Source organism: Notechis scutatus, chromosome 6 (assembly GCF_049901735.1).
Source record: "Notechis scutatus isolate UNSWTSFEM ecotype Mainland chromosome 6, rNotScu1.2, whole genome shotgun sequence".
In the NCBI taxonomy this organism is placed as follows: Eukaryota; Metazoa; Chordata; class Lepidosauria; order Squamata; family Elapidae; genus Notechis; species Notechis scutatus.
Genome location: NC_142014.1, coordinates 28,088,563 through 28,111,965, shown reverse-complemented (window position 1 = coordinate 28,111,965; position 23,403 = coordinate 28,088,563). Strand labels below are relative to the sequence as shown.

At 41.7% G+C, this 23,403-nt stretch overlaps 1 protein-coding gene across 2 annotated transcripts; it reads right to left on the bottom strand.

Moving 5' to 3' along the window:
* Positions 1-94: 94 nt before the first annotated feature.
* HBP1 (HMG-box transcription factor 1) lies at positions 95-23,032 on the bottom strand. Of its 2 annotated transcripts, none has more exons than XM_026677186.2 (11): positions 22,923-23,032; positions 18,103-18,295; positions 15,257-15,491; positions 12,056-12,188; positions 10,702-10,813; positions 10,477-10,589; positions 9,016-9,172; positions 6,467-6,611; positions 4,681-4,989; positions 3,970-4,111; positions 95-1,193 (listed from the first exon to the last, which is right to left on the bottom strand). In XM_026677186.2, exons 1-11 carry the CDS (start codon positions 22,935-22,937, stop codon positions 1,182-1,184), a joined length of 1,566 nt encoding a protein of 521 aa, XP_026532971.1. In that variant the 5' UTR covers positions 22,938-23,032; the 3' UTR covers positions 95-1,181. The 2 variants fall into 2 exon arrangements, with proteins under 2 accessions (XP_026532971.1, XP_087823924.1); XM_087967798.1 differs by lacking the exon at positions 22,923-23,032 and adding an exon at positions 19,668-19,933.
* Positions 23,033-23,403: the final 371 nt, after the last annotated feature.

Here is a 23,403-nt window from a genome sequence, read left to right as displayed (position 1 = left end):
AAGCATTCCTTCAATTAGGCAATCGGTAAGATCAATTCACAAGACTGTACTGTGATGCTTCATATATTTTTATATAGAGAAAAATATACAAGAATAATTTTTTACAATTTATTTTGAAATAATACAAGAATACAGTGTGCAAAATCATAGGAGCAACACGTAGAGACATACATATCAGGTGCTGAAATTTCTTGTGATTTCTTGACAGAAACACACTATTTAGTAATATTAAAAGCTATGTTCTAAATGTTCACAGCAAAAATAGCCATTAATCGAATATATATATCTGCTCTATTTTTTAGATAGATGGAAGGGGGAGAGGGGGAAGTAAAGTGCAAATATTGCACCGAAAATAAGTGCAAGGTTTGTCCCCACCATAAATGATGTCTTATGGCAAAATAAAATCTTTTAAAATACGCAGCATAGGAAAAAAAATTAACATTAAATGAAAGAATTATGAAAGCACCATTCCTCTTGAACAATGCAATCTGCTTGTGGGTTTAATCTTTTTTAACGCAGCTCAGGCTTCTCACCAGCCTTTAATTTTACTAAAGTTATCACACCCAAAATATGTGAAACTTTCCCATATAGACAACAATTTGCTACATATAGCGTACATTATATATACTATTCGCTTTGCCACGTATTCTGATATTTCTGTTGGCACCGGGCAAACTAGAAGTTCATATATATATATCTATTATATGTCAGAAGATTCCAGCTTGCAAAATTGCTAGTTTAATTACATAAGTTTGTGCAATACGTATTAATCAGCAATAAAAATTGTCCTATAAACAGATGTTACATGTTTCAAATTGCATCCTTTTTGTGCATTTTTTTTTTCCTTAGAAAATGAAACTTTTTATACAAAGCTCCTCTCTTCTTCCTACTATTCTCCTTAGCACCACAGGATATCCATGTTCAAGCCTATTATACCTGATAGACATATAATGTAGTTTGGAAGGGAAAAATAAAATATATATATAAGGCAATTTGGTTTTTTTGTTTTTTTAAATGTTGATACTCTTAGCTTGCTTAATGCTCTACTTGTAATAAGCAAAACTTCATTCCTTAGTGACTCCAACGATGCCAGTGTATTATAGCCACACCGCCACACCAAATCACGAAACCTTGATCGTGTCTTCCCATCACCCTGGATTTATTCAAGTTCCATCTTGATGCTACTGAGACCCCTGGGAAGGAAGACAGATGGGAAAAAACACCTATTTAAAGACACAGGAAATTTTGTTCGTGGAAATACGAATTAAATTTCACTTGTTCTGGGTTCAATTTTCTTGCAGCCAAAACCATGGAAGTGGGTGTCAAGAGCACGCTCGCAGGTTGGGCACTTAGTAAATCACAGGTAGTCCTTGACCTCGTAAGGCCCGCGGTGGAGCCCGACATTTCTGTTGCTGAGTGCGAGGCAGCTGTTAAGTGAATTTGGCCCTGTTTTACGACCTCTCTTGCCACAGTTGTTAAAGTGAATCACTCCAGTTGGTTAAAATTAAGGTCAGTGAATCTGGCTTCCCCATTGACTTTGCTTATTGGAAAGATCACAAAAGGAGTGTGGGTGGGGGGGTGTTTGTCACATGACCCCGGGATGCTGCGACAGTCATAAATATGACTCAATTGCCAACTGTCCAATTTTGATCATGCAACCATGGGGAAACTGCAGTGATCATAAATCACTTTTTTCAGTGCCATTGTAACTTTGAATGATCTCTAAATGAACTGTTGTAAGTTGAGGACTACCTGTATTTTAAACCAGGGGTCGCCAACCACTAGGCTGGGGACCACTGGTGGTCTGCAGAGAAAAGTCAGCCCCCAAAGCAATCAATCCAGGCTGCGTGGGAACACAAGGCTGTGCTGCCCACATGCCCCATGGGAACACAAGGCTTTTGTCACTTGCATTGCAAACAACACCAGGTAGTGAAGGGAGGGGGGAAGAGCGGAGGGGGGGAACTTGCCTGGCCACCAGGCTGCTTCTTTCCGTTTCTTTCTTCTTCTGCTTTTGGCTGCACGCAAGGAAAGCACCAAAAGTCTTTCTCTCCCCAAAAACTGCACCAGAAACGAGTCTTTGGGACCCTGCAAGGCCTCCTGTTCCAAGAGGCTGTGCAGGCAAAGACTCATTTCTGGCGGAGTTTGGGGGAGAGAAAGAAAGACTTCTGCTGCTTCTGCTGCTTTCCTTGCATGAAGCCAAAAGTCTCTCTCTCTCCCTCTCCCTCTGAGAACAGAGCTGGAGACGGTATCCTGTGATGCCAAATAAAGAATGATTGATCGGTAGGAAAACGGGGTGGGGAATTTTCCTGCAGACTGTTTTTGGGGATTTTCCCAGGGTCTCTGGTCAGCGGGATTTAAAATTATGAGGTTGGTGGTCCCTGAGGTCCAAAAGGTTGGCGACCCGTTTTAAACAATATTGTAACAACTGGCATGGATTCATCCCAAATCAGGAAGGGTTGAGTCAGGTTTTACCTATTAAACAAATGCATAAAAATAGTTATCTTCCAGATTATTCATATGCTTTGGGAGATTGGAATTTCGTGAAGGTTACATACATCCTAGCATATTTTTAAAAATATCTTTATTAAATTAAAACAACAAAATACAGTATAAAAAAACCTGCACTCCTGTGCACTGAATACCAGCAGTATTTCAGACTACGATGACTGTTCTCTATAAATGAGTCAAAAACTCAGTCATGGGTGGAGGTAAGAGGTGAAATTTCAACAACAGGTAGCCCTTTACTTACAACAGTTTACTTAGTGACCATTTGAAGTTACAACGGCACTGAAAAAAAGTGATTTATGACCGTTTTTCACACTTATAACCATTGCACTGTCCCCATGATCACGCGATTTACACTCAGACGCTTGGCAACTGATTCATAGTTACGACGGTTGCAGTGACCCAGGGGTTACGTCATCCCCTTTTGCAACCTTCTGACAAGCAAAGTCAACGGGGAGGTCAAATTCACTTAGCAACTGGGTTACTGATTTATCGACTGCAGTGATTTGTTTAACCAATGTGGCAAAGAAAAGTCGTAAAATGGGGGCGTAACTCACTTCACAAAATTTCTCACTCAGCCATATCAATTGGGGTTGCAAGTTAAGGACTACCTGTATTTATAAGCATCTCCTTGGATTGGGGTAGAATTAAAGCAACGGCTTACAAGTGGACTGACCAACTATTTTTATCTTTATCTTTTTTAGCAAGAGAGAAATCTAATTTTTTCTAACCTAATTTCTTTACAAAAATACAGGTTGTTGGCCTCAATGAATTAAAAGCCACTATATGGTTAAGTGTGGTGGCAACTTCTCGCAGAGTAAAATCCCCAGGGACTCTGATTTTACCTTGTGTGTGTGTGTGTGTGAGAGCCAAGGAAGTGAAATTGATTGTCATAATGCTGAACTAGTGCCTTGTCGGAGGTCTGAACTAGCCTAGCTAGCATCTGTCAAAAGGCTGCCATTGCTGCCTTCTAGAAACTACTATCCAATAGAGTGCAGCAAGGATTAGGGTAGACTCTGGAGTGGTCCGTTATCTACTTTTTGTGTGTATTCTGGAATAACCCTACTGGTGTTACTCTTTCTCTGGGACCATAAAGCAAATTTTCGGCAAAGTGGATCCCCTTGAACAGAGGGAGGAGGGGAATCTCCTTCTAGTAGATCTGGATATTTCATTGGAAATCCTATTGGATTTTATTATCAGTTTCCTCTACAACAGGGATCCCCAGCCTGGTGCCACGGAGAGGGGTTTTCCCACGGACCGGGGGTGGGGGGCGTGGTTTCATGTGCTACCTGCATCCTGCAGGTGGGGCTTCATTTGTTGGCGTGGATCGGTTGCTGGCATGCCGTGGCTTGGGGCTTATCCACGGACTGGAGGTGGGTGGGTGGGTTGGGCCCCCCGTTCTACAAGGGCTCTTAAGGACCAAGAGAGCATGTAGGAAATGGCAAGAATGGAAAGGCCACGTACTGAATTTGTTCGTTTCCGTTTCCAGCAATCGGGATTCAAACGCTTTTGTTCTTCAGCCAAGGCCTTGGCTTCTAAGGTGTACATCCGCCTTTCCTCATTTTTCATTTTCTTCCACCTGTCCCCAAGTATCACACTTATGGCTCTGCAGAAGAAATAGATGGGGGGAAGAATCAAGTCAAGCCAGCAGTAAAATGTTAAATTTCCCTATTTCTTTCTTTCCTTCCTTCCTTTCCTTCCTTCCTCCCTTCTTTTCCTTTTTTCCTTCCTTCCTTCCCTTCTTCCTTCCCTTCTTTCCTTTCCTTTCCTTTCCTTTCCTTTCCTTTCCCTTCCTTCCTTCCTTTCCTTTCCTTTCCTTTCCTTCTTTCCTTCCTTCCTTTCCTTCCTTCCTCCCTTCCTCTGTGTTTGGGGTGGGGAGAATACATCCAGGAAAGACTTCAGCACTATCCTCAGCATGTTTTTTCTTTCTTTTTTTTTCTTAAATTTTTTTAATTTTAAATTATAAGGTATTATAAAATATAAAAAAGCAAATAAGAGGTGAAGGGAAAGGGGGAAAGAAAAGTGAGGAAGGAAAGGCAAAGAAAAAGAAACAGAAACATTGACTTCTGACAGTCTGTTACAGTAGAATAAGGCACTGACAACAAATCATAACTTTTAGTTTTACCTGTAGTAGCATGAATTTCGTACAGAAATCAGAATTCAGGGGCTCCTTACCTGTTATCTTTTCCTGGGTACATCTGAGTATATTCTACTCGGTATTTTTTGGCAAAAAGCATGAAGGCATTCATTGGTCTTTTGCATTTGTTGGGAGAAGTGGCACTAACAGTACTGGCAGTCCCTGAGTGGTGGTTTTTGCCAGATTTGCTGTACACGGAGGACGTCTGCGTGGATTGGGCAGGCCCACAATCGGATCTTTCAAAGTCTGGGCTCCCAGAGCCCCCGCAGGAGAGAGAAGCCCGCCGCTGACGAGCCATACTGCTTAACACGTAGACCGCGGAGGAGTCCATGGGTGTAAAATCGTAACTGAAAAGAAAGGTTGGTTTAGAAACCAATTCTGGGCTTACCTTCAAATGATACCTAACGTTGTATCAATAGAAGGGAATATTTGTTGGACTGTGAGGGTCCTAGGTGGTCTCTGAGTTTGGTGGTTTTCTTTCAGACTTTTAATTACCCAACTAGGTAATGTCAACAGTGCTAGAAGGGAGTGGGGTTCACAGCGTGGAGGAGGAGGAGAGAGGGGACTGTGGGGGTCCTTGGTGCTCTGTGAGTTTGGTTATTATTTTGCAGACATTTCATTACCCAACTAGGTAACATGATCGGTGATAGAAGGGGTTCACAGAGTGGAGGAGGAGGAGAGGACTGTGGGGGTCCTTTATTAAGGTATTGAGATTTAAGAGCTGACCAGCTGCTCTAAGGTTGATGCAATGTAAGGCTGATGCAATAAGGATGAATCAGCAAAGTTATTGCCATTTTAAGACTATGTATGGGTCCAGAGAAGTTTTACCACTTTAAGAGATGTTTATATAAGGCAGTCATTAGAAGGTGTATTTCTCTCTCATGTCCTATCTCCACTGTAGAGTTAAGAAGATTGCTTACTTGTAAGATATTTTGCCTACCACTTATATTTCTGTATATGTCTTGTAGATAAACCGCTATTTATGTCTACGCCTCTGTGTGCTGTTTTTTGTTCCTGGGTTGTCTCACAATAGCAATCACGCTGCAAATGGTCTGACACCCTTGGTGCTTTCTGAGCTTGGTGGTTTTCTTGCAGACATTTCATGATCCAACCAGATAATATCATCACTCTAGATGGGAGTGGGGTTTGAACTCTAGTAGCTTGCCCTGTCAGTAGTAGGAATGTTCTTAGCAGACTGATTGCATATAAACTGACAATCCACTCCCTTGTAACCCTGATGATGTTACCCACCTGGGTAATGAAACATCTGCAAGAAAATCACCAAGCTCAGAGAGCACCGTGCACCCCCACACATAACAATATAGATTTACTACTCATGCGACGGTCTTTTAAGTGAACGATTAGCTCATTTTTGTTACCATGAAACCTAGCATCATAAAAAAATGCAAATGACTTTGACGTCTGAGTAATTAAACTCAAAATTAATGCTACTTTCAGAACTGTAGCTGAAGAAGTAAATAACATTTGCAGGAATTACTCTTAAAATGGTAGCCTTCCACCCTCTAGTGGAGGGAGGCCAATCAGTCTATAATTTGTAGTGATAGTAGAAGCAAAGCTAGAATTTTCAATTAAATAAATTATATGCCCAGAAATAGTATTAAAAACGGTATTACTTTAAAACATCAGGTTTAAAGAGCACTTATGCATTAACTGAAATAGCTTAATTTTAGGGATGTGGGAATTATAATCCAATTTGTTTGCTTTTACTCTACATTTAAAAACATCTCCTGTATGCCAAAACCAGAATTTCACATATTTGGGGGGAAAAAGTCAGAATTATCATGTCTCTGCTTCAAGAATTACCTTTTGAATGTATCAAAAACACCAGAATCGTCAAAGTTGAGGGCCTCAGGATGTCCACGAGGTAGACAGATATCACCGAGGTGCATTTCAGAACATGGAATGCCATGCTGAACCACAGTCAAGCTTGGATAGAAAGAAGACCAACCTGAACAAAAAAAGAGAGAAACGATTAGATACGACGCAATCCAGATATGTTTAAACGAGACGGGCTTCGCCAAAAATGAAGAAAGCAGCTGTGAAATACCCAAGGGGCTTTTTTCAAGAGGCAACTGGACTTTTCTTTTGAAGATGTTTCGCTTCTCACCCAAGAAGCTTCTTTAGCTCTGACTGAATGGTGGGGAAATATTTGGAAGGATTTATATTCCTTCACCATCCAGTCAGAGCTGAAGAAGCTTCTTGGATGAGAAGGGAAACGTCTTCAAAAAAAAAAAAAGCAAGAAAGTCCAGTTGCCTCCTGAAAAAAAGGCCCCTTTGGGGCAACCATGAGCTGGAGGACTGAGAATCTCTGCAGACTTTTAGCTGTGAAATAATGTAGATCTGGCCTTCGAAATGGGAAAAACAAAGAAATTTATTTATTTATTTTTTATTTATACCGCCCTCTTTATTATTTTTACAAATACTGTAACTCAAGGCGGCAAATGTGTCCAATACACCTTTCCCTTTTCTATTTTCTGCACAACAACTACCACCCTGTGAGGTGTGTGGACCCACGATTACCCACTGGTTTTCACGGCTAAGGCGGGACTTGAACTCACAGCCTCCAACTTCTGATCTGATATCGTAACCCCTACACCAGTGGTTGTCAACTTAGACCAGTAGTCGCCAACTGGTGGTCCGTGAGAAAATTTGGGTGGTCCGCAAAGAAATGTCACCCCCCAAAGCACTTAATCCAGGCTGCACGGGAACACAAGGCTGCGCCACCCACATGGACCGCGGGAACACAAGGCTTATGTCACTTGTATTGTGAACAACACGAGGTAGTGAGGGGAGGGGGGAAAGAGCAGAGGAGGGAACTTGCCCCACACACCTGGCCTGGCCACCAGGCTGCTTCTTTCCGCTTCTTTCTTCTTCTGCTTTTGGCTGCATGCAAGGAAAGCAGCAGAAGTCTTTCTTTCTCTCCCCCAAACTCCACGAGAAGTGAGTCTTTGGGACCCTGCAAGGCCTCCTGCTCCAAGAGGCTGTGCCAGCGTGACAAGTCTTACAAAGACTCATTTCTGGTGGAGGTTGGGGGAGAGAAAGAAAGACTTCTGCTGCTTCTGCTGCTTTCCTTGCAAGAAGCCAAAAGTCTCTCTCTCTCTCTCTCTTTCTGCCCCTGAGAACAGAGCTGGAGACAATATCCTGCGATCCCAAATAAAGAATGGTCCATCAGTAGGTAAATGGGGTGGGAAATTTTCCTGCAGATTTTTTTGCAAGCTTTCTGCAGAGACCCTGGGAAAACGTCAGTAAGCCACAGTCAGTCAAAATTCATATTAGTGGTCCATGGGATTTAAAATTGAGTTTGGTGGTCCCTGAGGTCCAAAAGGTTGGCGACCCCTGGACTAGATCACTAGCAATGACCATCTATTCTGAGGAACTGTAAAGCTGAAGAAAGGAACTCAAAAAGAACTCTGTCGTGATTTGGTCTGGGGGTCAAATGGCTCAAGAGAAAAAAACTATGGTGGACTTTCCAAATTCAGTACAGGTAGTCCTCGACTTACAGCAATTCAATTTAGTGGCTGTTCAAAATTACCACAGCACTGAAAAAAATGTGACTTATGACCATTTTTCAGAGTTACAATCATTGCAGCATCCCCATGGTCATGTGATCAAAATTCAGACCCTTGGCAACTGACTCACATTTACGACGGCCACAGTATCCCCGGGGTCATGTGATCCCCTTTTGCGACCTTCTGACAAGTCAATGGGGGAAGCCAGATTCACTTAACAACCAGGTGACTAACTTATCAACTGCAGTGGTGATTCACTTAACAACTGTGGCAGAAAAGGTGATGAGACAAAACTCACTTAACAAATTTTTCTCTTTAACAACAGACATTTTGGACTCCATTGTGGTCATAAGTCAAGGACTGCCTGTAATTCTTTGTCCCCATAATAAAGAGCGTTCTTAAAACCGTTCCTTCTTTTATGTCTTGATTGCGAATAGTCGACTTAACGATTCGCTTAGTGATCATTTGAAGTTGCAACGGCACTGAAAAAAGTGACTTAGGACCGGTTTTCACACCTAACGACCATTGCAGTGTCCCCGTGGTCACGTGATCAAAATTCAGATGCTTGGCAACTGACTCATATTTATGATGGTTGTGGTGTCCCAGGGTCATGTTTTGCAATCTTCAGTGGAGGTTGCAAAACGTCAGTGGAGGAAGCTGGATTTGCTTAACAACTGTGTTACTGACTTAACAGATTTATTGGCAAGAAAAGTCATAAAATGAGACTTAACAAATGTTTCACTTAGCAATGGAAATTCTGGGCTTAGTGGCGGTATAAGAATGTTCATTTGTTTTTTCTTACCATGTATGAAAAAAAGAACATTTTCTTTTGTTCCCCTTTACCTTTATTTTTAACATAGAAGGGGTGGTCCAGTCTGCACTCCGCGGTGAGTAAGTCCTCAGCTGCTGTGCCGGGATCAAAAGTCAATTTCAGTACTGACTCGCCAAAGGAAATGCTCTCTTCGTGCGAGATCAGCTTCAACCCGTCAGCGCCGTAGCCCTGCACAGGAACACAAGCCTGATCAGACAGCCCAACGAACCCAGCCCCAGCGCCGTCTCTCTCTGAGATCCCAGCCACTTCCCTGTTTCTGCAGAATTAACAGATGACAGATAATCAGAGTTGGAAGGGACCTTGTTGGTTATCTAGTCCAACCCCCTGCTCAAGCAGAAGACCCTACGCCATTTCTGACAAGTGGCAGTCCAATCTCTTCTTGAAGGTCTCAAGTGATGGCGCTCCCACAACTTCTGAAGGCAACTTCTGTTCCATGGGTTGATTGTTCTCACTGTCAGAAAGTTTCTCCTGATTTCCAGGTTAAATCTCTCCTTGATCAGTTTCCATCCATTATTCCTTCTCTGGCCTTTGAGTGCTTTAGAAAATAGCTTGACCCCTTCCTCTTTGTGGCAGCCCCTCAAATATTGGAAGAGCACTATCATGTCTCCCCTGGTCCTTCCCTTCACTAGACTAGCCAGGCCCAGTTCCTGTAACTGTTCTACATATGTTTTAGTCTCCAGTCCCCTCATCATTAAAGGTCAACAATTAAAGGTCCCGATTGTTATGGTTTTAATGGGATCACAAGTCTTACTACATCCGCCACAAGGGGCAGGAGTTCCTACAAACTGTGTTGGCTGCTCATGAACCAGCAGTTTAAGGAAATGTGGTTTTTTGGGGGAGGGGTGGGGCTTGGTAAAGTACAGACACACGATTTACTGCCCAACTGCTGGTCCTGGGGAAATTGCAACACTCCGGGGTGAGTAAGCAAACGGCCATCTTCTTGTCCTCTCCCAATGCTCCTCTCAGATGCCGTCATTTCCCTGTTATGGGAACTACTTCATAGTGTTGAAAGGATTTGCATACATGCTTTTCTCTTTCCGTAAATGCTTCCCGGTTGCACAAACTGGGCATGGCTAGTCTAGAGAAAAGAGCTAGGAGTGACAGGATAGCAGCATTCCAGTTTTTGAGGGGATGCCGCAAAGAGGAGGGAGTCAATTCTATTCTCCAAAGCACCAGAAGGCAGGACAAGAAGGAACGGATGGAAACTAATCAAGGAGAGAAGCAACCTAGAACTAAGGAGAAATTTCCTGACAGTGAGAATAATTAACCAGTGGAACAGCTTGCCTCCAGAAGTCGTGGGGGCTTCATCACTGGAGGATTATTTAAGAAGAGGCTGGACAGTGACTTGTCTGAAATAGGGTCTCCTGCTTGAGCAGGGGTTGGACTAGAAGGCCTCCAAGGTCCCTTCCAACTCTATTCTGATTGATTTTCCTCTCCTTTAAATTGCAGTAAGAAAAATACTCAGAGCTTACTTTATAGGCACCCACTGAATCATCAACTTCGTTTCTGCAGCCGGCCGATCGAGCAAAATCTTCAACATCGATCCATACGTGATTGCGTCCTTTGTGAAAGCATAAACGTGTTCCTATTTTATTTATTTTTTAGGGGAGGAAAAAAAAAAAGAATTCAGTGTAACCGTAAAGATAAAACCTGAGTATTAAACCCAGTCATGTAATGAATGGGGAGTGTTATTTTACCTTTAAGGAAACAGTGCCAAACAGTTGGAGGCCAAGAGTGGCACCATCCCAGATCATCATCGTCTGACAATGATGACATACAGAAAATGCCAGACTCTGATTCACTGTTTGTCTGTTGAAAAAATAAAATCACAGTTTGCACGTATAGATTTCTGGGTCTGTTCACACAAAATGGTTGATTCATGTGACTCCCTGAAACAGAAAACTTTCTGGAGTTATTTTCTTACTGAACAATTTCCAAGCCTTTCCTGCGTATTCCTAAATTTTGTATCTTCTAATTATGCTTTAAAGCCCTTGTACATTCCTTACATAAGCATGTTACATAATAATTACTAATATCAATGTATATCCTTTGTTTTCTTTCTCCTTGTTTTATTGTTCTATTATTTTTTATTTTGCTTTGTTTAAACGTCCTTTTCATTTCTTCGTTTTGCGCTTATGGTTGTGAGCTACCCAGAGTAGCTCCTTGGAGAGACAGGTGGCAAATAAATATAATAATAATAATAATAATAATAATAATAATAATAATAATAATAATAATAATAATAATAATAATAATAATAATAATAATAATAACAGTTGCTTTTTTTTCTCTTTAAAATCTAATCCTTTGAGGCTATATTTCACTCCAGTGAATAAGCAGTTGGAAGTGGAATATAAATCCAACAAATAAAAATATATCTTTGCAACCTTTTATTATGATTAACTTCAGGCAGCAGTCCTAAAAAGCCTACCATGATTAATCTGACATGACAAAGCAAGGAATCTTTCCAATGACAGCTCATGCTTTCCAGTAAGCCCTGGTATGTTTTGCTTGGCCTAGGATCAAATGGCAGGCTGTGTGTTGATTGAAGGTCTGGAAATGAATGAGACAATCTTCTTTCCATCTGTGTTGCTGTTTTGTCCCCTGCAACTTCTCTGCTTTTCGTCTAGGGAGATTCTCAGTCCTCCAGGTCATGGTGGTCCCAGAGGTGCTTTTCCGAAAGGCAAGCTGGACTGCTGTTTTCCCTTGAAGACGTTTCGCTTCTGATCCAAGAAGTTTCTCCAGTTCTGACTGAAGCGAAACGTCTTCAAGGAAAAACTAAAGCCCAGCTTGCCTTTCGGAAAAGCACCTTTGGGAATCTCTGCTTTTCTTTCACTATGTTTGACCCTAATCCAAGCTTCAAAGGGGATTTTTGCTAATTTGTAACATTTCTAGTTTGTCTGAACTGTCCATTGCAACACAAGATCTATTCCTCTACGTGCTAAATAAATACACATATAAAGGAGTAACATAAAATCATGCTACATAAGGTTTGTTGTTTTTTTTAAAAAAGATTTCTGAAGTTTAGAAACTTCAACATATGGAATTTACCCTTTCGTGTCTGATTGGTGTTTCCTCAACGTGATGCTTGGGAAAAACTGTCTCATTTGGAGAAGATTCTGGTGGTGGGCGTGCATAGGAATGTAAACTTTTGCTTGTAGCTAATAAGTGAACCGGAGATGACCTAAGAAAGGGTTGTAAAACAATGTGTGAATTGATGTTAATCAAGGAAAGGAAGAAGATACACAAGAATAACAGGTTAGCAATTCTGTCACACCATGGAAAGCTCCTTTAGTTATTCCTTGAACATACCAATACTAGTGCAATTCCCAATATCTCTTCCCCCCCCCCCTCCCCCGTTATTCAGGCTTATTTTGAGCAGCAGAAAATGTCTATAAAGCGTTACTTTTATCAATAAAGACACACTCAAATTTTAAATCTTTTCCATTCGATTACAAAAAGACAAAGGCAGGAAAGAGCCTCCTAGAGCAAATAGTTATTTAATTAATTCATGAAAATTACTTCTATCCTAAGCACCTCATTAGGAAATCCTTGGTTCCCTCTGAGCTTGGTGGTTTGCTTTGCAGGCATTTCGTTACCCAACATCTGTAGCAACAGTCAATGAAGGCGAATAAATGTGTCCAGCATAACGTTGCAGGATCCAATCTGGGTAGGTCACCAGAATCAGTGGTTTTGTCTTCGGGTTTGTGCTGGAGCCCATCCTGGGGAAACTTCTCTCTACTAATACTCAAGATCAAGTGAGGTACCAATACCACTCTATAAAGCCTTAGTAAGACCACACCTAGAGTACTGCATCCAGTTTTGGTCACCACATTATAAAAAAGACGTTGAGACTCTAGAAAAAGTGCAGAGAAGAGCAACCAGGATGATTAGGGGACTGGAGGATAAAACATACAATGAATGGTTGTAGGAACTGGGCAGGACTAGCCTAGTGAAGAGAAGGACCAGGGGAGACATGATAGTAGTCTTCCAATATTTGAGGGGCTGCCCTAGAGAGGAGGGGGTCAAGCTGTTTTCCAAGGCACCCAAAGGCCACACAATGAATAATGCATGGAAACTGATCAACCTGGAAATAAGGAAAATTTTTCTGACAGGGAGAACAATCAATCCATAGAACAGAAGTTGCCTTCAGAAGTTGTGGGAACTTCCTCACTGGAGGCTTTTAAGAAGAGACTTGACTGTCATCTGTCAGAAATGGTGTAGGGTCTCCTGCTTAGGCAGGGGGGGAGGGGGGTTGGACTAGATGACCTACAAGGTCCCTTCCAACTCTGTTAATCTGTTAGTGTGTCTGCTAGAAAGAAGTTTCCTGAGGATGGGTTCCAGCACGAGTCCGAAAGCTCAGAAGACTAAACCTCTGGTCCCAGTGACCAACCCAGATTGGATCCTGTAGCAACAGTGCTGACAATGTGATCTACCTGGCCTGGTAATAGAAGCATCTCCAAGAAAACAACTGAGCTCAAAGAACATCAAGGACTCTACAGTTCAACTCCGAGCTGGAGATATATTCTTCTCCTAGAACATCCCATTATCTCAAGACAAGGTATTCTAATCAACATTGCTATTTACAGAAGAGAATTAGTGCTTCTTTTATGAAAAGCCAGCCACACATGGCTTCTAAGTTCCAAGAAAATAATTAACAGATCAATCTGAGCAAGGAAGTATTTTTAACTGAACCAAGAACAGAAGAACTGATTACAGAGGTTTCTCTAGTTTGCTCATTTTGTTTTGTTTTGTTTTTTTGTACCAGTTTGATTAAGATTTCTGGAGGGATTTCAAAGCACGCATACTTATTGATGTGGCTGTGGGTGGATCTTTTGGATTTAATTTTCTCTCGAATCAGCACAGCAATCAGAAGTTTTTATATTCTGATCCCGTTTTAAGATCTGGGCCAAGTTATAATTTGATAACTTCTTGTACAATTTCCTTCTTTTAAGGCTGATTTAGTTGTTTCATTGCGCTAAATAATGTATTTTCAGCAGTTAAGTAGGATTTTTTTTTAAATGAAAGCTGTTCATTCAATTATCAGGCTACTAGCACCTAAATTCTAGTGCCCTCTGAGTGACAGCAGAAAAAGGGACATTTCTTAATATACCTACTGCCTTGACTCACTTTCTTACCCATCACACACTAATGCAGAGAAAAAGAAGGCTCATACACATTCTCAGTAGCCCTTTTTACTTTGGGGCATAGTTTTACTTTGGGGCATAGTTAACAGCTCTGCAAGTTAGATGTGTGGAAAGTACTCCTATTTTTTTGTTTCTAGTGGAAACAGGGCAGCTCCAGAATTATGTACAGGTAGTCCTCAACTTATAACCCCAACTGAGCCCAAAATTTCTGTTGCTGAGCCAGACAAAGCGAATTTTGCCCCGTTATGACCTTTCCTGCCACCATTATTAAGTTTATCTCTGCAGTTAAATTAGTCACATGGTTTTTAAGTGAATCTGGCTTCCCCAATGATATGAAGGTTGCAAAAGGGGATCACGTGATCCTGGGAGACTGCAAACGTCATAAATATGAGTCAGTTGCCAGGCGTCTGAATTCTGATCACGTGACCATGGGGAAGCCGCAGCGGTTATAAGAGCGAGAAACGGTTGTAAGTCCCTATTCTCAGTGCCGTTGTAACCTCCGGTCATCAAATTAATTGCTGTAAGTCAAGGACTACCTGTACTATTTCTAAGGTTTTTTTTATTTAACAGAGTTTCCCTGAAGTATGAAAAATGGTTATAAGTCATTACTTTCAATGCCGCTGTAACTTCAAACGGTAACTAAATGAATTGTAGTAAGTCAAGGACTACCTGTATCTATGTAACAATGATTTGTTATTTCCATTACACTTTGAACACTAAATGGAAATCAGCATACAAAGCTCCAACTAGAATAAAAATAATAAATCACCATCGTCCTCACATACATGCATATTCTCTCTCTCTTTCTCTCTCCACCTTTTAATGCAAAGCAGGAACCTTGAAGCAAGCCTGCAAATTGTAGCGATGATGATGATGATAATAATAATAATAATAATAATAATAATAATAATAATAATAATAATATCCTGCAGTGCTACCTGAACAGTTCCTAGGTCCTTGGTTAGGACTTGAGCTATTGAGCTAACAACCAGCCCCAAAGGCTGTGAATCTCACTAAAGATAACAACAATAACAACAACAACAACAACAACAACAACAACAATAATAATAATAATAATAATAATAATAATAATAATATCCCATACGTGTTATAAAATGAGCACTGCATGAGAGGACTTTGTGGGCTCGTGGCTATATTTGCCAGCTCCGTCAACCAGTTCACGCCATTCTCGCATGGATAAGTGCTTTCTGGACTGCTGCCTGAGGTGTGTTGGTTCCAAGAAGGCCTTGCGTATTCCTGATGTGAGACATGAGCACTTAGATGGAAGAGGGCGGGTGGGGTAGAATCACTGTGAACCGCCTGCAATTCAGGAAGATCATCTGCCAATGAAAAGGTACAGGGTCAATTCCACGCCTATCGAGAGCAAGAGCATTTAGGCTTATGTACCTGATAGTTAGAACAATTAACCAGTGGAAAGACTTCGCCTCCTGAGGATGTGGATGCTCCAACATTGAAGAAGAGATTGGACAACCATTTGTTTCAAATGGTATAGTGTGTTCTGTCCGAGGAGGTTGGACTAGATGACCTCCAAGATCCTTTCCAATTCTGTTATACTGCCTCATAATGCTTTACAGCCCTCTCTAAGCCGTTTAGAGTCAGCATATTGCCCCCCAACAATCTAGGTCCTCATTTTCCCACCTCAGAAGGATGGAAGGCTGAGTCAACCTTGAGCCCCTTCAGGATGGAACTCCAGGCTGTGGGCAGAGTTTGTCTGCAATTCTGAACTTTAACCACTGGGCCACTTAATCAAACTAGCCCAACACAAGAATAAGATTGTGTATCCCAGAATAAAATATTTTCTAGGGTTAGGTCTTTTGAATTACTATGCTGACATGTTATCCAGTTTCAGGAAAAGATTATGAAACCCAAACTCTGTTTCTTCTTATATAATGACAGCATAAAAGAAAGGATATAAATTCAAAACTATCTGAACTGAGCATATATTCCAAAATAGAAGAATACAGAACAACATACTTGGAAGAAAGAAAAACTTGGAAGAAAGAAATATCCTACAAACACTTCTGAAAAATTTATCAACAGGGGCTAAATATTTCTTATTCAGTTAACAGAAGTATGTAGCTAAAATGCCATATTTCATCATGATCTTGGATTTGAGCATTAAAAGAACTTTTAAACTTAGTTTCATCTCTTCATGAAACTACTCAGAAGTCTCAAGTAAACAGCTCATCTGAATTTGCAACACTAATGAAGAACTAGAAACAAAATTTGCATACTACCTCAATTTCACAAAATACAGAAGATATGGAAAATAGCCACAAAATGTGACAATAGTCAGGCTCCAATGCGCATATTTTAACTGCCTGAAGTATTTTAGTTGTCAATAATAAGTTTGGAATGAAAGGTTGCAGTGACTGATAATTTAGCTGAAAAAAATAGATATTCTGGTCTGGGCAATATAGCAAGCAAACTCTCCGACACCATTTGTTTTAACATAGTCACATTATCGGAATATAAGAATTTTGACCACTTTAAGAATGTTGGAATGAAATCATGCTTGATTTTCAATTAACAATTGCCACATATCTTGAGTAAAAAAAGCTATCATACAGTGTTTGGCTGAGATCACAACCTAAAAATAAACTACAGAAAATAATTCCTCAGGCATGGTTAATTCAGTTAGATGGGGCCTTTAACCTGAGTGTGCCTGTTGTTGTTTGTTAAGATGACTATGAAATTAGATCTCTGAAACTAAGATATTTGTACAGTCTTCCCTTACGACAATTTGAAGAGACTTTGAAAAATCCCACAATTGAAATTTGGCATTGAATCCCATAGTGCCAAAAAGTATCACTTCGAAACAAGGATCTCCAAACTTGGCAACTTTAAGACTTTTGGACTTCAACTCCCAGAATTCCTCAGCCAGACATGCTGGGAGTCGAAGTTCACAAGTCTTAAAGTTGCCAAGTTTGGAGACTCCTTTACTTAGAATATGTAGTAAAAGGTAATTTTTAACTTTCAATTGATGAAACTCAGTTTCAAAAACTATGAAAGTTAAAGTCTTCTTCCTATGGATCTCAACCCCTTGGAATTTCATGAATCTCTGCATCCAGATTTCTTGACAGGATTGCAAAACTGGTTTGATGCCATTCATTTCCGGAAGGTGCTTCTGTTTGTTTTTATAATCTCTGGTTCTTTTCTACCAAGCTTCAGCCAGGACGGTTATCCTGATTATAAACAATACACTCTGGCCATCATCTTAAACTCAGTATATTTTTTATCTTTTTTAAGCTACTACCTCACACCCCCCTGGACTAGGAATTAAAAAATGGGAGGCCTCCAGGGTACGCAAGGACTTCAGCACAGGAGTGGCCATGTGAAGACAGGATGGGGGTCTGTCACGCCCCATCTTTCCCAAACTTCTGTCAACCTCCCTGCTGCATTTTCTACTGGCTCTTTCTCACATATTTATCCTTCACATTGCCTTTCTCTCCTTCCATATGATTCAGTTCTTCTATATTCTGTTGTCTCTGTATTACTGTGTGGTTTGGAGGCATTTGGACAGGAAGGCTGTGCAGAGAGCAGAAAAAAAATTATTGGTAGTTCACTTCCGTTACAGTCTTTGCGGCATCCCCATGACCGTGTGATTAAAATCCAGGTGCTTGGCAACTGGTTCATATTGATGACCATGGCTGGGTCCCAAGGTCACGCAATCTTCTTTTTGCGACCTTCTGACACCCAAAGTCGTTGGGGAAAACCAGGCTCACATAACAACTGGGTTACTAACTTATCAAAGGCAGCAATTTCATAAGAATCACCAGGAAGAAAGGTCGTAAAATGGAGCAAAACTACAAATGTCTCACTTAACAACAGAAATTTTGGGCTCAACTGTGGTTGTAAGTTGAGGACTTCCTGCATTGGTTTTTAAAGGAGCTGCCCTTTAAAATGCAAGAATCTTGAACGGATACTTACCGAGTTCCATATGCTCATCAGAAGATGCATATCCAGGAGAAGATGGAATATTCTCGTTACACTTCAGTAAGTCCAGCGCCTCGTTCATTCCTGAAGTTCTCTTGTCCATCACCAACAGGACTTTCTGCACCGCAGTAGGCATCTGGTTTGTCTTTATTTCCCAAACCATTGTAGGGCGCTTCAAATTATCTGACTGAAATGAAAAGTATTCACAGAGTTAGCTGAAGTATTCAGCAACACTTCACCCTGACGTATTGCCATTTTAAGAACTCTAAGGGGAAAGAAAAAGAAAAAGCAAGGCTAAGCATAAATGGAAATCTGGGATGAAAAAAAATCTGGGAAAGGTCACAGCTGGCGATTTAAACATAAACAAACAGCAATGGTTTGTGTATTACCACTTTTAAGTCTTTTTTTTTCCCCTAGAAAAGTTATGGGCAACCGGTAAGAGCAAAAATAAAAACTGATTCGTTTTCATTGGGAGTTGATAGCCTCATACAAGGCTAATAATAATCAAGCAATGGTTAATTATTCTATCCGTAAGATTGTTATAAAGTCCTGACCATCACATAGCCAAAAAATAAAATCTGGTCCACAATCAAGGAAGTAAAGTGACTTTTCAGAACACAGAGACTTGTCTTCTTTTCATAAGATACTTAATTTGTTACTGTATATTAATTAGTTCAAGCATGTCTAACGTGTAAAAATGATGGGAAAGAGACTTAAAGCATTTTCATTGCACTACCTCTGGAAAGTATGCCAGCTCAAAACATTCTTAATTTAATTATTTTTCCTATGCTTCATATTTTGCTTTTTTTAAAAAAAAAAAAAAAAGTTCAGTTTAGCAGTTTATTTTAGTCTGGAAATCCTAAAATATTCAGTGCACTCCGTAATAACCAGACAATAACCAGAAACATCACGGGTAGGAAGATGTGTCAATATCAAATAAACACAATATTTTCACAGAGATGACACTTAGCTAAACCTGCTATATAAAATGCTCAGTTTCCCACTGTTTGGAAGCCAAATGTGTGACTGTTACATAAGCAAGTCCCAGGTGATTTTAAGCAGCTGCACGTACTATGGTAAACTTTTAATTCAAGTAAAAATGACCAGATTCTTTAATAACATCACATAAGACACGTAAACCAAAGTACTACAATATCCTAAGCTGTCATGAACTATTTGCTTATCTGCCTTAGAAATGGCCTATGAACTTATCAGTCTGCCATATGCCCAAAGTTCCAAGCTCCTTAAGTATTTAGCAAAGCACGATAGAAAAGCAACATAGAGGTACATGCTGCTGTGCCTAAAAATAAAGTATTTGTTTTTATGTATTCAATAGGACAAACAAATCTGAACAGACCATCTCATCCAAGAGAGGCACCAAGCTGACAACCCAAGGTGAAAGCAGAGAGTACTGGCTCCAGGTTAGGTATGCTTCCTTTCCAAATAAGATTCAAATGAAAAATGAACTATTTGTATTAATGTTGATGTTTTTATACTTAAGATCCATTCTTGTTGCTAAATGCCCACTAGTATTCCTTGAACTAATTATGCTATCTTACCAGTCCAGTGCATTTCAACTTTGTATTCTTGCAAGATCTTTGTTTTTGCGTCTGGCTTGCTGGCTTTTGGGAAAGGGAGGATGATTTATTCACATGTGATTGGATCCCAACATCGTTCTCATGGTAGGCCATTCTTCTCTGAGTCATTCTCCGTTTCTGATGACTGATTTTGTTTAGATTTTTATCCTGCTTTTTTTTTACATATACAACTCAAGGCAGCAAGCATACCAAACACTCCTTCCTCTTCCTATTTTACCCATAGCAACAACCCTATGAAGTCAATTGGCCTAACCATAACCCTAAGCCAGTCACCCAGCGTTTTTCATGCCAAAGGCAGGATTAGAACTCAAAGAGTATCCTGGTTTATAGGCGAACACCTTAACTAGTATTGTAATGTATACCAAACTGGCTCTTCCTAGACTTTATAGAACTATCCATGTATAGTACTCTTCTTGAGAGCAATATGGAAGTGGTTTACTTAAAAAAACAGAATCTATCTAACCCATGAACTGGAGGGGGGCGGGGTTTTGTGTGCTTGTTTATGCGGCCCAGTCCTGGTCCACGAACTGGGGGCTGGAGACCCCTGTTCTACTCTAAAACCTTGGCATGTCCTGTGGTCCTCCATCCAGAGTCCTCATCATGCTTTGTTTCTGCAGCTAGCCGGGTGTTGCTCAATGGTAGCTCTCAAAATTGCTGCCATGCAAACTTTGCATCTCTCCAAAGTCAAACATCCCAAACATTTATCCTACAGGCTCTGGGGCAGGGCGACATTATGCCTTGGTTCTTGACATTTCCTTCCCTGATAGAATGCTTTTTACTTGTCTCAGTATATTGTGTGCCTCCTAGACTCCCTTGAATGATGGAGGCAGCAAATAATTGGGGGGTCCCTGGGTGTTCTCTGAATTTGGTGGTTTCCTGTACACATTTCATTACCCAACTAGGTAATATCATCAGTGCTACAAGGGAGTGAGGTTTGAAGTTGTTTTTATATACTAGTAGCTCGGCCTATCATTATTGTTGGGAGTGGTCTTGGTGGTTCCTTGATTAGGCTGTTGTTTACTGTTAGCTTGTTTGTCTGTGTTTGTAGTTCCTTGATTGGGGTATTTTATACTTGTTGATTGTTGGTCTGGTGTTAATCTTGGTGTTAACTTTAGTCCAATGGGCCGTTGATTGCTAGTGAGGAGGTAATAGCAATAGCACTTAGACTTATATACCGCTTTATAGAGCCCTCTCAAAGCGGTTTACAGAGTCAGCCTATTGCCAACAATTTGGCTCCTCATTTTACCCACATAAATCAAAGACTGTAAAGAAATAATCTTAAAGACAGCAATTCCTCAAGGTTCTGGTGACAGAACAGAGTTGGAAGGGACCTTGGAAGTCTTTTAGTCCAACTCCCCACTCAAAGCAGAAAGCCTACAACATTTCAGACAAATGGTTGTCCAATCCCTTCTGAAAACACAGTGATGGAGCACCCACAGCTTCTGGGGGCAACTCTTTCCGCTGATTGATTGTTCTAACTGCCAGGAATATGCCAATGAACACCCAATCATCCAGGCAGTATATTTAACTATCAGGAAAATTCTTAGATCATTGATTGATTTTCTCCTTGATTAATTTCCATCCATTACTCAAACTTATGTCAAACTTGGCAAGGTTAAGACTTGTGGACTTCAACTCCCCGAATGCCTGAGCTAACATGACTGGAGGAGGAATTCTGGGAGTTGAAGCCCACAAGTCTTAAAGCTGTCAAGTTTGAAGACCCCTAGAATAGATAGAGATGTGGAATGGATAGATAGAAAGAGATAGATAGATAGATAGACAGACAGATGATAGAGAATAGATATATAGAATATAGAATAGAATAGAATAGAATAGAATAGAATAGAATAGATAGATTGAATAGATAGATAGATAGATAGATAGATAGATAGATAGATAGATAGATAGATAGATAGATAGATAGATAGATAGATAGATAGATAGATAGATAGATAGATTGAATAGATAGAGGTAGGATAGAGAATAGATAGAAAAGATCAAGGGCCTTCAAACTTGGCAAGTTTAAGACTGGTGGACTTCAACTCCCCGAATTCCTGAGCTAACGTGACTGGAGGAGGAATTCTGGGAGTTGAAGCCCACAAGTCTAAAAGCTGCCAAGTTTGAAGACCCCTACATTACTCCCTTCTGGTGCTTTGGAGAATAGGTTGACCCCACCCCTCTTCTTTGTGGCAGCCCCTTAGTGACATAATGGATGTCTTTAAAAGCAAAACTAATCCATCCTGGTCACTTGTTACAGATTTAGAAATAAGGCTTGAGGGGGGAAGAAGCACCCCAGAGGAAAAAAAAAAGAGGAGCAGCCCCCCCGCTCCATTGGTGCAAAGCAGCTGTTAAGCTCCCACTGCAGAAAACCAGAACACTTCCGCATTCAGCGTTCAAGGAGTGGGCGGGGCGAGAAAAAGACCCCGCCCCACAAGCAAGGCAGCGCACCGAGCTCGCGCACCGCCTCTGGCGTCGCGCGCGCGCGCGCCCCCGGAGGAGGAGGGGGGAGGAGGAGGACCGTTGAGGGGACGTCACGCGCCGCGGGCGGAGGAGCCTCGCGGCGCTGATTGGTCCCCTTTTGAACCGAGGGGGGCGGAGTCCAGGGGCCGGCGCTGTCACAGCCGCTTCTCGCTCTCTCCGCCCTTGCCCGCCCCTTCTTTCCAAGTCACGTGCCCGACGCCTGGCAGAGGACCTTGTTTATAAACTTTTTCCTCGGGGGGGCCCAAGGCGCATGCGCCGAAAGGCCCCATTCATTCAGAAGTGCGTAACAACAGTGAGGAAAAAGCGGTGGGGGAGGGGCGCTCGTCCCTGAGCTCGGAAGGGCCCCCTTTCCTGAGAGGGAGGGCCCCCCTCGGCTAAAATGCTTCTGAGGGGCCCAAAAGAACCGGGAAATTGTGGGGGGGGAGAGAGAGAGTGGGAAGAGGGAACCCCGAGTTAAGTACGCCTCATAACTGGGAGCCGTGAGGTAAAAAGTCACTCAGTGTTGATGAGCAACCTCTCAAATTCCTCAAGGAATCCCGGAGCCTTTTCATCCCCCTTTCATTTTCTCCCCCGTCTGAACAAGCTGAAGAATGACACGGGAGTCCCCCGTCCTTCCTCGGCAGCATCTACCCCCTCAGTGACAGCCCGCCAAAAAAAAACGGGACTCGCCCGTTTCCCACTTACCCCCCAACTTCTACCCGTCTCAAAACACTTCAAAACTTCTGAACTACTTACCAACCCCGTCGCCATTACAGGACTCCCTATAGGGTTTTTTTTCCTTTTCCTTCCCCTCCTCCCTCCTCGCTCGAAATCACCGCCCCTTTTCCATCGGGCTCGGCATCTGAATGGCTGGCGCGGACGCCCATCGCGGGGCTTCTTTCCGCTGATTGGATGACGCCGTTGCCTGTCAGGGGTCCAGCTGAAGAAAAACAAGACTTGTTTTGATGTCTTCCGCGCTCCCGATTGGCCTGCAGGGAAGCCAGTCAAGCTGAACGAGGCGTTCATAAATGGAGGTTGGCCCGCCTCCCCGAGCCGAAGAGGGTTATGGGCGTTGTTGTTTTCTCTTTTCTTCTAACAGCGCCCGATACCGAGTTGAGGAACAACAATTCCCAGGAAGCTCTCGGTCATTAGTAAACACGGTTCTTAGGGACACGTGTATTGCTGTCTCCAGCTGTTTGGGGCCCTCCAGCAATTCCTAAAGTGGGGAAATGGACGT